General features: G+C 45.8%; 1 protein-coding gene across 1 annotated transcript in view; it reads left to right on the top strand.

Annotated features, from left to right (window-relative positions):
• Positions 1–12,999, top strand: part of RYK (receptor like tyrosine kinase) — a 146,530-nt gene that overhangs the window by 74,870 nt on the left and 58,661 nt on the right. Inside the window, exon 9 of the mRNA XM_050965488.1 lies at positions 635–721. Within this exon, the coding sequence (XP_050821445.1) occupies positions 635–721 (87 nt within the window). The remainder of the gene's footprint in view (positions 1–634; positions 722–12,999) is intronic.

The raw sequence follows: 12,999 nt of genomic DNA, 5'->3' as shown, positions 1-12,999 counted from the left end.
CCTAACTTTGTAGTGTAGACTGGGCCTAAATAGATGAGACAGACAAAGGGTAGGGAAAGGGATATCACAGTAGAGTGAACAATGCAATGGTGACAAAAGTCCTGTTCTGTGAATTTTGTTTAAATCCTTTCAGTGAGGTTATGTTAAATGGAATTGGAGATTAGCTAGATAAAAGACAAAGGAAGGGGGGATGAGTGTTGGGGGGTATTGGAGCAAACAGCACAGGAGAGAATGTTGGTCTTTGCTTTAAATGCTGTCTGCAGCTACTGTACTGTTTCACTCTGTCTTGGTTGATCCCTACACTTTGTCCCAAAGGTCTCATGACTCTTTTGGGGAGGGAGGGGGAATCATAACACAAAAGTCCTAGTGCCCCTCATAGGGGACGTAGGGGTGTCTTTTGAGTCTGGTAGTATGTGGACATGGATTGACAGTTTTGTTCTGATAAGGTATTCAGAGTCTGTCTTAAGTATATTTTTGCCTTCCAAATCTCACTGCAAAAGCATCCAAACTTTCTGCTGCATCCTACAAGAACATAATTTATAATAACCCATCAAAGTGTGTTTATATTAAAATTTTTCTAATATCTTAATATATTAGCTATACAGTAGAATAATTTTGCGTGGTCTTTCCATAGGCACCTTTGGACGCATTTTCCATGGAATTTTAATAGAGGAAAAAGACCCCAGTAAAGAGAAACAAGTTTTTGTCAAAACAGTCAAAGGTAAGTTTTATTGTAGTGTTTCTCCCTCATGTTATTCAAGTAGACTATGGCATGTTCACTGTATCAAATTTGCTTTTTAAAATGGTAAGTAAAGTACACAGGTATATGTACACTCTCTTCCCAGTGGCTGCCTTCTCCATAAAAGCATAAGCTTGGTAATGCTGCTATCAGAAAAGGTCAGGAATAGAAATCGACTGTGCAAGAAAGATTGAATGTACCCTCCACCAGAGGTGCCAGTTACTGCACCCTTAATCTCCTTGTTCTCCAGGGCTTTAGTCTTATGCTAGTTAGAAATGTCAGTTAAAATTTTTGTTCTTCAGATGTTAATACTACAGAAAAATAATTGAAATATAAACTCTTTAATCTGTTCTGGGCCCCCTCTATGAACTCCGTTTTAGAAAGAATGGGTAATTACACATGCCGTAATCCTCAATTTTTTTTATTTATTAAGCAGCATGAGTTTACAGGTGTCTGTACTAAACATAGAGGAAGAAGAGATGGCTGCTGCCCAAGATGCATCCATTCTAAAGTAGATAGTGGTTCAGATATACAAAGCATTAGATGGTCTCATTTTAAAACCATGCAAACTCGTTTAACCCATTTTCCCTTTTGTTGTAAGGTTAATAAGTTTTTGTAGAAGCGTATTTTAAGGAGACTTTAGATGCTGATGGATGGGCACACCATGAAAGCGGAGGAAGATCTAAGTGCATACTAAAGTTATATGAAGGCCATGTTTCCACAGTGCAGCAATGGAGCTGCACTATGGAGGTATGATTTCTAAAGCACACAATGAATCGCGCACCAGTTGGTCTATGTAGACCCTGCTGGTATAGATTGAGTTCCTTAGTGCATTTTAAGACAGTACCTTTCAAACACATTAATACAAGATATTAAATTGCATTAGGGAACTGTAGTGGGGTGCCTGCCCCGCTCCTGGAGAACAGGGGTTAAAAGTAGCCAGGCTAGGCTGATTGGGGAAACAGCCACAGCTGGGGCCATGCCAATCAGGGCCCAGCTGTCCCTGATAAGAGGGCTGTGGGGCCAGGAGACAGAGGAGTTTCTCTCCGGCCATGGAGGAAGAAGAGAGAGCTACCTGAGAGGAAGGTACCTGAACTGGAGCAGTGCTGGGGACTAGGGCAAGGGAACTGGGGAGCTCCAACCTGGTAAAACCCCAGTCTGCAGACCTTGTTGAAGGCCTACAGAGGTACTCGGGCTTCAGAGATACAGCCTGGGAATAAGCAAAGGCAGCAGATCTTAACCCCTTGCCAATGATGAGTGGCCATTACAGACTGCAGTCTGCCTCAGTGAGTGGGGGCTAGATGACTTGCAGTAGCCACTGAGGCAAGATGGGTTTAGAGGGCTGGGGGTTCCCTTGAGAGTAGAGACCCAGAGTTAAGGGGGTACTTCTGGGTGAAGAACCCCAAGGAAAAGGGGCACTGGGTCCAGGAGAGACACAGGGGCCCTAAGGCAGGCGAGACACCAGCCTGCAGAGGGCGCTCCGGGCTGCACAAGAGCTAATTCCCAAGACGGCCAGCAGGAGTTGCTGCAGCGGTGAGTCTTTGCTTTTCTACAGGAATTCTTAATGTTCACCAGCAGCAAATCAATTAGTGCACTTTAGAAATCACACACTGGCAGTGGCCCTTGCTCACCATGTAGACGTAACCTAACTGTACTCTAGGATGTCAGTATCATAAACGAAAAAAAACTCATCCAGATCTTCCCTTCACAACTCTTAGTTATCATTGCTCTTTTTGGTAAAATACTCAGCACAATGAGACAAATTAAGTATTACGTTGTAAAGGTTTGTGTGTTTGACCTTTTGTGCCATTGTTACTTTAATTATGATATTCTTACATCATTTTGATTGAGTTAACTGGTGTTGTTATAGTTTGTCATTTTCCATTTGCAAATTTGAGCTTCAGTGAATAGGTTTCCTTTTCCATCTTGGCTTAGATAGCAAATTAAATCTTTCCTGGATTAATTTTTGACTGGTGGCCAGCAAGGTTTTAAAATTTAAGCAACCAGTTTTCTTGTAGTCTGTTACTCTTTTTTTCATATTACTATTTATAGAGGATGATTCTTTTTTAAAAAAATAAAAAAAATTAAAGCTTCTCTAGCCAAACCTTCCAGTCTGTGCATTTCTTCCCTTTGAATATAAAATAGGAATTAACAAGGTTGGTAGGTGCAGAACATAAGTGGATTTTCATTAAGTCAGACAATAATCTTTATTATTATTTTTTTTCAAACAAATGCTTCATGACTTGTTTGAAAAAAGAAATCACCAGTCATCAATGTGCAGCTGGAGTCAAAACTAACAATGTTAGGAACCATTAGGAAAAGGATAGCTAATAAAACAGTAAATATAATGCCACTTTATAAATCGATGGTATGCCCACACCTTGAATACTGCATGCAATTCTGGTCGATGCATCTTAAAAAAGATATATTAGAAATGGAAAAGGAATGGAGAAGGGCAGCAAAAAGGTATGAAACAGCTTCCATATGAGGAGAGATTAAAAGGACAGGGACCATTTAGCTAGGAAACGTGATGACTAGGGGGGATATGATAGAGGTCTATAAAATCATGAATGGTGTCAAGAAAGTGAATAAGGAAGTGATATTTACCCCTTCAAATAACACTGGAACCCCAGGTCACCCAGTGAAATTAATAGGCAGCAACTTTAAAGTAAAAGGAAGTACTTCACACAAGGCATGGTAAAGCTGTGGAACTCATTGTCAGGGGATGCTGTGAAGGCCAAAAGTGTAACTGGGTTTAAAAAAAGAACTAGATAAGTTCATGGAGGTTAGATCAGTCAGTGGTTGTTTAGGGATGCAACCCTGTGCTCTGGAAGTTCCCATGCTTCACTACCAGATACTGGGACTAGATGACGAGATGGATCAGTTGGTTGCTGCCCTGTTCTGTTAATTCCCCATGAAGCATCTGTCAGAGGCCCCTATTAGAAGACAAGATACTGAGCTAGATAGACCAATGGTCTGACCCAATATAGCCTTTCTTACGTGCTTATGTTATGTTCAGGCCATGAGTATTCCAACAATAACTAGCTAGTGTGTGCATGTGGTAGTGGAGGAAATACCTTGGTAGAGAAACAGATTTCAGAATGAACATACGATCTGATGCAAAAGTAGAAACTGACAATAGAACTTTTTTAAAAAGGGCATGCATGGATAAAAGTGATTTATTTAAAAAAATACTCATTAGATAAGAAATCTCACTTGCCCTATCACTGGAGTGGGGGGGGGACCCGCGAAGCTTATTTTGAGAAACCCAAGGCAGATCTGGTTGAGAGGGATGCTGTTCCAATTCCTAGCCACTTTGCCCCTTCATTAAGTAGGCCTAGAGGTGGTGAGCCAGGAGAGGAACTGGATGGATCAGTGCTAAACATAATACCTTTTCAGAGGTTGACTAGGGCTTTCCTGTCCCAAAGGTAGGTTTGGATCGGTCCCCATAGAACCAATGACCTATTGAGTCACGAATGTGACAAGTTAATTGTTCCCTCTACAAAGACTGTAAAATCATAGCTCTGTCCTTCTCTATCACCATCCATTTCTCTTTTCGGTTAATTTTGAGAAATATTGTTCATTGTGCAAAGACGATGTGGCTCTTCAGCAATTTGAGATGATCTCGGAGGTTGCAGCTTTTAGTGTGACATGAGTAGCCAATGCTATGACTACTTCTAATTTCTCTAGTTTTATTCTTGGAATAACAGAGGCCAACTATAGAATTTAAGCTAGTTATAGGGTCTCCTGGTTTTTTTTGTTTGTTTTTTTGTTTTAAAAAGGGGTGGGAGTGGGGAGGAATTGTTTGGGGTGGGTCTCCACAACAAACAAAAGAATTTTCTGAATCCAGTTCTCCTTATCCCAGATCCTGCTCCTTTCTGCTTCACCCTTTCAGACCCAGTTCCTCCTCACAGGCAGCCCTTCTGAAAGAGTTCCAGCCCTCACTTTGCTTCTCTGATACCAGTTGGAAGAAGATTTATCCCACTTCATGAAGGCTAAGTCCAGATCTGTGGATGTCCCAGTTCATAGAATTAGTTCAAGGGAGATCATTCACCCATAGTTTTATCTTGGTCTGACTGCCCTTTTTCAGGTTCACTCAGTATTGTCAAGCAAGCAAAAAGGCTGCAAACGTTATGTTTTATATGCGTTTTCAAGATTGTTATACATGATTACTTCAGGGCAGATCAGCATCTATTCAGCAATATTCAAAGATATTCAATCAGAGTAGCACAGGCTGCTTTGGTCGGAAAGGCTGTTCTTTCAAGATTACATCTGCAAAACCACAATGGGGGTTATCATTGTCTCCCATTACCAGTCACTCCTGATTACTTATGAGGCTAAGTGAAGTGTTCTGTCTTTAATTTAAACCCACCTTCTCTATTGACAGTTTGTATTTTCAGTATGTCAGTTTTCTTCTCTTAGACATCTTAGCCCCTGTTGTCTTTCCCACTTGCAACGTGGTTCCTTGGGAAGTTTTGCTGACTGAGGTGGGAAAGGAGCATAGTCTTCTATTAGAAGTGATTGGTGCTTTGTCACCTCCTTCTTTTTGTTGAATGGAGTTGGATGAGCATCATGTAAGTATATCTTCAGAAGGAAGAAAAGACTGGCAAGTCAGATCACCAGTAAGGGCAAGTCTCCTTAGTTAACAGCCCCTTCGCTTTCTGCTTTTTGTAATGTGACTCAGGTTTCTTCAGTTGCTTTAGTGGTTTTAGGGGTTTGCAGCTTAGATGCAGAAATATCACTTGGTGTATCTGCCAGCTTGAAATCAGTCCTGGGGATGCACATAGATTGTTTAACAGCACAGAAACAACACCTAGTGTATCCATTACAATAGTCTGGGGCTTGGGTTCTGGGTACTTAAAATTTCATCTTAATGGAAACTTTTCTTGGATTTTTTTCCCCCCTCATTTGTTCTGGGCTTCACTACTGAAGCTATTTCTTATATCAGTTATCACAGTTTCCCTCATCTCTTTAATAACAATGATAAGAGTATTGACAAGAATTTAAAGGATTTTCTCTGCAATAGTTAGAAATTTTTGTGTCCAGATTCTAGGGTCCCCTAAAAATTTACTTGTTTGTAAAGAAGAGGGCACATAAAACAGTTCTATTCTGCCATGATATCAATAATGAAAGTGCCCGGAGGTTTCAGTTAAGATCAAGGCCCTTTTGTGCTAGATGCCATATAAACAGAGGTAGACATGTGCCTGCTCCAGTGGTCCTCTTAAAATCTTTAGGGAAGAAGACTATTGTGTTTGAAATAGAGAAAAATCAAAGAGGACTTTGTGGGGTTTTTTACATATAATAGGAGGCTGGTGGAATTGCTGGGAAAAGAAGCCTGGTTTCTGAAGTGGGTGGTAGATCTGTATCCTATGCCTCTCATACAGTTGGTTGAAATCTCTGTAGTTAGGCCTGTGAGGTGGTTTTACCATTGTTCCAAAGATAGTCCATACTGCATGTGTTTATGACACTAACATTGCCACAGTCCTGGAATCTTAAAATTCCACCTGCCGCAGAAAAGGGATATTCTTATTCATAACAGGGTCCAGAGGTTCATCTCTTCTCAATGCATCTTGCCCCCTGAGAAACTTAGTAATTTTTCATGTGCCTTTTCAGCTTCAGACAGGCAGACCAGCTCTTCCCTGCTGAAAAGCAAATAAAATAAACTACAATTGGCTTAATATCTCCAGGCTCTTCGGTCTGCCATTATTGGCAGGGGGGATTCCTCTCCTCCCTCTGGTTACTACAACTCTGCTCCCCTGCTCACGCATAATGAAGTGCACCATGGTAGAGAACTGTAAGAGAGGGAAAGCCAGAAGCTGGCTCATCCACCTCCCTGCTAACTTAGTGCCTGGGTGGAGATCTGTGCCTGTTCTGTGGTGACCCAGGACCCTTGCAACTGCTCAGGCTGAAGCAGGGTTTCCTGCAGCTTCCTTCCCTCAAGCAGGAGAGCTATTGGGAGGAGGTGGCAGCAGCAGCACTTGAGCAGTAAAATCCTTCAGGCCCAGCCAGTTGCTTCCTCACCATGCCATGGATGTTGGCCGAGAATGAAGGAAACCTTCAGAGGCTCAGGGAAACTCTCTGCTCGTGCAGCCCTGACTGACCATAGCTGCTGCAGTAGCACAGAAGTACTGACAGAGATACAGAGCAAGGAGATCCTAGTATGGAGCCCTTCCTTCATTGTGTAGCATGCCCCTCTGCCCATTGTTGCAGTGACCCAGAAGTGTCAACAAAGGAGACTTCGTGACATCAGGAGACTTGAAGGATACCTGTCCCCATTCAGTAGTCTTTCAGATGCTCCCTTCGCTTTGCTTTTGGAGTACAAAACGAGTACAGGTCCTTGCACTTCGATTTAGCAACAGTACCATTAGCGTTTACAAAAATGCTTTTGTGTAAATAGTACCTCTGACAGGACAGGGTCTGTATCTTTTCTTTCCTGGGTGACAACCTCATCCAGAGTCAGCATCATAGATGATGACACCCAGCTGACAAGGATACTGCAGAGCCATAGTTTTGTGATAAATTGAGAAATCAATTACCACCACTTCATTAGATTCCCCATCTCAGAGTGGAGATAAACACAGTTCTGCAGACAGTTTTCTTATTACAGGGAAGAAAAGAGAAGCTGAGGAATCGCATCAAAACAGTCAACCTCTCAAGGGAAATTACCCCATTTATATGCCTCAGTCTCTTCTGGGATCAGTTTTCTCCCATGTAGATATTTCTGGGTGGGCCTGTGCTCATATGAGGTTAATACAAAGCTTCTTCTTATCCTTCCCTCCACTATCTCTGATCCACTCCTCAATGTAAGTCTCTCTCCTCAGGAGGTTTCTGAGGCATTGAGATGATGGATGAGCCCAAACAGATTCAAATCTGGGTTCCCAACAGGCAAATCTATCTGGAACGTTATCACCACATATGTCAGGATGGAGGGATGTGTCCTCTCACGGAATCAAGGATTGTCCAATACATCTGATCCAGATATAAACTGGAGAGAGCTCAGGGCACTCAGTGATATGGTTTCAAGGTTCTGCTCCCTTATCTGGACTCCCCTCAAGCTGATCATAACAGATAATACGTAAACCAAGTCATACCTCAACAGGCAAGGGCTGCAGTACTCTAAAGAGCTCATCTCCTGATGACTTTGGCAGAGGTGAATCTGTGGTCAGTTCATGAATATGACTGACTGGCTTAGCTGCAGAAAGTGAGGTCATTCAGAATAGAAAATGGACCCAGAGGCATTTCATCTCCTGGTAAAGGAACTTAGTCTCCCAGTGATGCATCTGTTTGCCTACAGTGTGAATTACAAGGTTTCAGTGGAGTTCGCTCTTTCCTAGAGGAGTGCTTTTCCTCTAGAAGGGATCTGATAAGGGTCAGTTATGCATTATATTCCAGATGGTCTGTGTCTAGCTGCTGTGCTCTTGAACAGAGAGCCTGTTAAAATAGAGGTAATCCAGAATCATAGAATATCAGGGTTGGAAGGGACCTCAGGAGGTCATCTAGTCCAACCCCCTGCTCAAAGCAGGACCAATCACCAGACAGATTTTTGCCTCAGATCTCTAAATGGTCCCCTCAAGGACTGAACTTACAATCCTGGGTTTAGCAGGCCAATACGCAAACCACTGAGCTATCTCTCCCTCCAAAAAAGTGTAATCTACACTTTTAGCTCTCAGAATTACATCTACTTACTCAGCATACTCAAGGGCCTATTTGAGACTGACCCACTGGTTCCAGGACAAGTGTTTCACCCCTCACATTTGTATTAGTGTCACAGATTCTCAAATTTCTTCAAGATGGACGTAGGCTAGGCCTGGTGATTTGGAGGTTCAAAAGTTACATTGCTGCTTTATCTATTATCCTTGGGGCACCAGGTAAGAGGTAAATTTAATCTTAACCCAGATATACGGCTTTTTTTGAGAGCAATATATTTTCTACCTCCTCTTGAAGTGTGCAGAATTCCTTCATGGGAACTTATGCTGGTTTTCAGTGTCATTACTGGCTCTCCATTTTGACCCATTCATGAAAGTATTTCATTACTTTCCAACCTTTAAAGTGGCCTATTTGATAGACACACTCTGCAAGCTGAAGTGATTGCTGATTTGGAAGCTCTTTCCCTAGGACAGGGGTGGGCAGACTTTTTGGCCTGAGGGCCACCTGCGGGTTCTCAAACTGTAGGAAGGGCCAGGTAGGGAAGGCAGTGCCTTACCAAACAACCTGGCCCCTGCCACCTGACTGCCCCCCTCAACCCCCCACCCAAACACCCCCCCTTGCTACTTGTCCCCTGACCACCGCCTACCAGGAACCCCCACCCCTGACCGCCCCCTCCCTGGACTCCACCCCCTATTCAACCCCTTCTGCTCCCTGTCCCCTGACTGCCCTGACCCCTATTCACACCCTCGCTCCCTGACAGGCCCTCTGGGACTCCCATGCCTATCCAACCCCCCCTGTTCCTCGTCCCCTTACCACTCCCCACTCACAACCTCTGTCCCCTGACTGCCCTCTGGGACCTCCTGCCCCTTATCCAACCCCCCTTCTCCCTGCCCTATTTCCATACCGCTCAGAGCAGCAGGACTGGCAGCCATGCTGCCCAGCAGGAGATTGCAGCACTGCCTCCCAGAGTGCTGGCGGCACAGCGAGCTGAGGCTGTGGAGGAGACGGGACAGCAGAGGGAGGGGTCAGGGACTAGCCTCCCTAGCCAGGAGCTCAAGGGCCGGGCAGGATAGTCCCCCAAGCCGGATGTGACCCATGGGCCATAGTTTGCCCACCTCTGCCCTAGAACCTCAGTGCTGCACCTTCTAAAAATATAAAGTGGTACTCAGAACCAACCGTGTCTTAATACCAAAGATTAACTCCAGGTTCCATAGAGCACTGGAAATTACCCTTTCATCCTCCTTCCCGGCTCAGTTTCTCTCCAGAGAGAGCTTGGCACTTTGGATGTCTGCAGAGCTCTCAAGGTATGTATGCACTGCACAGCTCAGTTAAAAAAAGCAAATGCTTTCTTTGTGCTTCATCACCTAGTGTCATAAGGAAAGAAGTCCTCAATCTCTCATTCTCAGATGACTAAGGTTGTATCCTAGGAAGTGTACAAGTCAAAAGTGTATGAGTAACTCCATTTCCAAAAATGAGAGCTCCTTCCTTCAGAACTGTGTCAGCTTCATGAGCAGAAATATCATGTGTCTTTTTTATAAGACAGATCTCTAAAGCAATCACCTGTTCATACCATATCCAAATTCTACAAGCTGAGCATCCAGTCATCATCTGATGCTGCCTTCAGTAGACGGGTGCCTACACGCTGTAGTGTACCCGTAACTATTAAGAAAAGGTTACCTTCTTTCGCATCTGTAGGTAACTTTATAAGTTCTCCCTCCTCTTTTCCCAGTGGACACTGCTATGAAAATCCCATTGTCATGGATCTGTGGCCTTCATAAATAAAAATAGGAACATTTATCTCAACTGAATACATTCTTTCGAGCAATGAGATTCACAGGTACAGCTGACCCTGAAAGTGCTGTTCATTAGAGAAGGATACGGGATTGTTAGGGGCAAACTGAGTACCAATTATAACAAGAAGCCATACAGATATAGGAATGGGCAGAGTCCTAGAAGAAATGTAGGTTCCCCTTATCTAGTACTGGGAAGAACACTTTTCACAGGCAGCCTTAGCCAGTTGGTGCTGAGTCTTCACAACTGGCCCCTGACCAGAAAGTGGTGTTTAGGTCTTCTTCCAGTGGAGACCTGCAGAATTGGATCTTTGCCACTATCTGAACAAGAAACTGCCAATCCTCTGCTCACAACACTAAAAGAGGACAGCCCTGGCAAGAGGCACATACATTCTCCATCCACTGTGGATGGAGGCTTAAGTCTTATCCACCAGTGCTTCTGGTAACAAGAGTCCTCACTAAGCTCCAAAAAGAGAATTTGTTATCTTAGTTGCCCTCTCTATACTGGTCAAGGATTCTCAAATCTGCTGCAGATGTTTGTGACCGGCCTATTTGCTGGAATTGGCCCTGGATCATTGTCCAACCTAACTGCATGTCCACACGGAGTCTGTCTCATCAGCATAGTTGCTGACCAAGTAGAACTTAAGAACCATAATGTGTTGTGCCAGATGTTTCAGGCTCCTTCAGAGAAACCAGGGTACATCCAGAGGACCTATAAGTGAAAGATTTCCAGCCTGACGCAGACAGGCCATATTGGATAGCTGACAACTCACAAACATATAAACTCTGACTTCCTTCTTAACTTATCTGTTTGGCTTCAACAAGTAGTACCTGTGTTCATTTACATCTATTTCAGCTGTCACAAATCAGTTGAAGGCAGTCTAGTGTTTTGGCTCTTCTCAGATTCATGCAGGGCTTGTTAGAGGGGAGAACATCTTGAGAAGAGTTAAAGACTTGTGGCACATGAAGTAGCAAGAGGGCAGGAGCTTGTTAAGGTTATATGGTTCTTCGAGTGATTGCTCATATGCATTCCAGTTAGGTGTGCGCGCGCCGCGTGCACGTTCGTTGGAGAAACTTTTACCCTAGCAACACTCGGCTGGTCGGCTGGGCGCCCCCTGGAGTGGCGCCGCTATGGCGCTGGATATATACCCCAGCCGACTCGGCCACTCTTCAGTTCCTTCTTACTGCCCGTGTCGGTCGTTGGAACAATGGAGTGCGGCTTAGCTGACCTCCACCTTCCCTAGCTACTCGTAGTCTCTTCTAGTTGTTGTATTCGTAGTGTAGTTAACTGTTATTGTGTATATATATAGTTCGTTAGATTTACTTATAGTTCATAGTTATAGTTGTTAGTAAGTGTTGCGGGGTTCGGGGGGTAGCCCCTTCCCCGCACCCGGAGCTGGAGCTCATGCTTGGCTTACCGGGTTTCAAGCAGTGCTCGGCCTGTCATAGGCCGATGCCAACAGGAGATCCCCACGACTCCTGTTTGAAGTGCCTAGGGGAATCGCACTTATCGGCTAAGTGCCCAATTTGCAAGGCTTTTAAGCCGAGAACTAAAAAGGAGCGGGATATTAGGTTAAAGCAGCTCCTAATGGAAGTGGCCCTGACACCGTCGCCCTCGGCACCGAGCACGAGCCAGTCGGTGAGCAGAGGCACCTCTACGGCACCGGGCGTCGCCGGTACACCTAAGGATTCCCAGCACCGGCCATTGCCGGCACCGAAATCGACTCCGCGCCGCTCCCTCTCCCCGAGGTTGAAGACGGCGAAGGGTCAGATGGCAACACCCGTGTTGCAGCCAGAGACTGCGCCTAGGTCTGACCGCCCAGCACCAATACCTGCCACGGCGCAGCCGAAACTGGTACCATCGACTCCAGCTCCACGAGAGCCGTTGAGTCCGGCACCTGACAGCTCCCCGGCACCAGCTGTGGTAGAGCTCACTTTGCCATCTACCCCGGAGACTTTCTCCGTGGCGAAGGACTTGATAGCCATCACCGAGGCGGCACCGCCCCTACCGCCGGTGCGGGTATTGCAGTCCATGGGCAAACCGACCCTGACCAGACGGCCATCTGTCAGCATAGCGGACTGGCACCGCTCAAGATCATGATCCCGCAGGCTCTCTTGAGTCGAGACGTCGCTCCCGCTCTCGACGTCGCTCTCAGTCCCGGCGCTGTTCCTCGCCACGGCACCGGTCGGACTCTCACTCCCCAACCTGCTACTCGCGGTACCGCTCCAGTTCCCGGCACCGTCCCAGGCTCCGTACCTCCAGGAGCAGTCAAGGCATAGAGACTCAAGATCCCGGTCAACCTCCCGGCACCGGTCCGGTCGCAGGTCCCGGTCTCGCTCTCAGTACCACTCTGTGTACCGGCACCGGTCCCCACGATCGAGGGGTGCGAGATCCGTCGGGACTTCGGATCCAGGCTTTTCTGCTCCACTATGGCCGTCCAGACACACGTCCGTATCCTCCCAGGCGAACAGCTATTAGGACCGGGATACGGAGGTACCTACGGGAGTTTTCCAGGACTCTCGACCGCAGGACATAGGCCCTCAACAGTGATCCTTCTGGACAAGCCCAGGGTGCTCCCCTAGTCCAGACCTGCTCTGTTGCCTCAGAACATTGGGCACCAGAGGCCACCATTTCCCGCCCCCCTGCGGTTGAGTCTGAAGAGCACGCGACACATCCTCTGGACTCCCCGGGGCAGCTGGAGCAGGAACCGTCCCAGGAGCAGGATGCCGTCCAGGACCCTCTCATTCCCGGGGTATCCTCCTCCTCCTCACCGGATGAGGCTGTGGCAGGGACCTCATCATCAGGGTCCCCGCCGATAGACC

The sequence above is a fragment of the Gopherus flavomarginatus genome, chromosome 8 (genome assembly GCF_025201925.1).
Source record: "Gopherus flavomarginatus isolate rGopFla2 chromosome 8, rGopFla2.mat.asm, whole genome shotgun sequence".
In the NCBI taxonomy this organism is placed as follows: Eukaryota; Metazoa; Chordata; order Testudines; family Testudinidae; genus Gopherus; species Gopherus flavomarginatus.
This window is presented reverse-complemented; position numbering and strand designations above follow the sequence as displayed.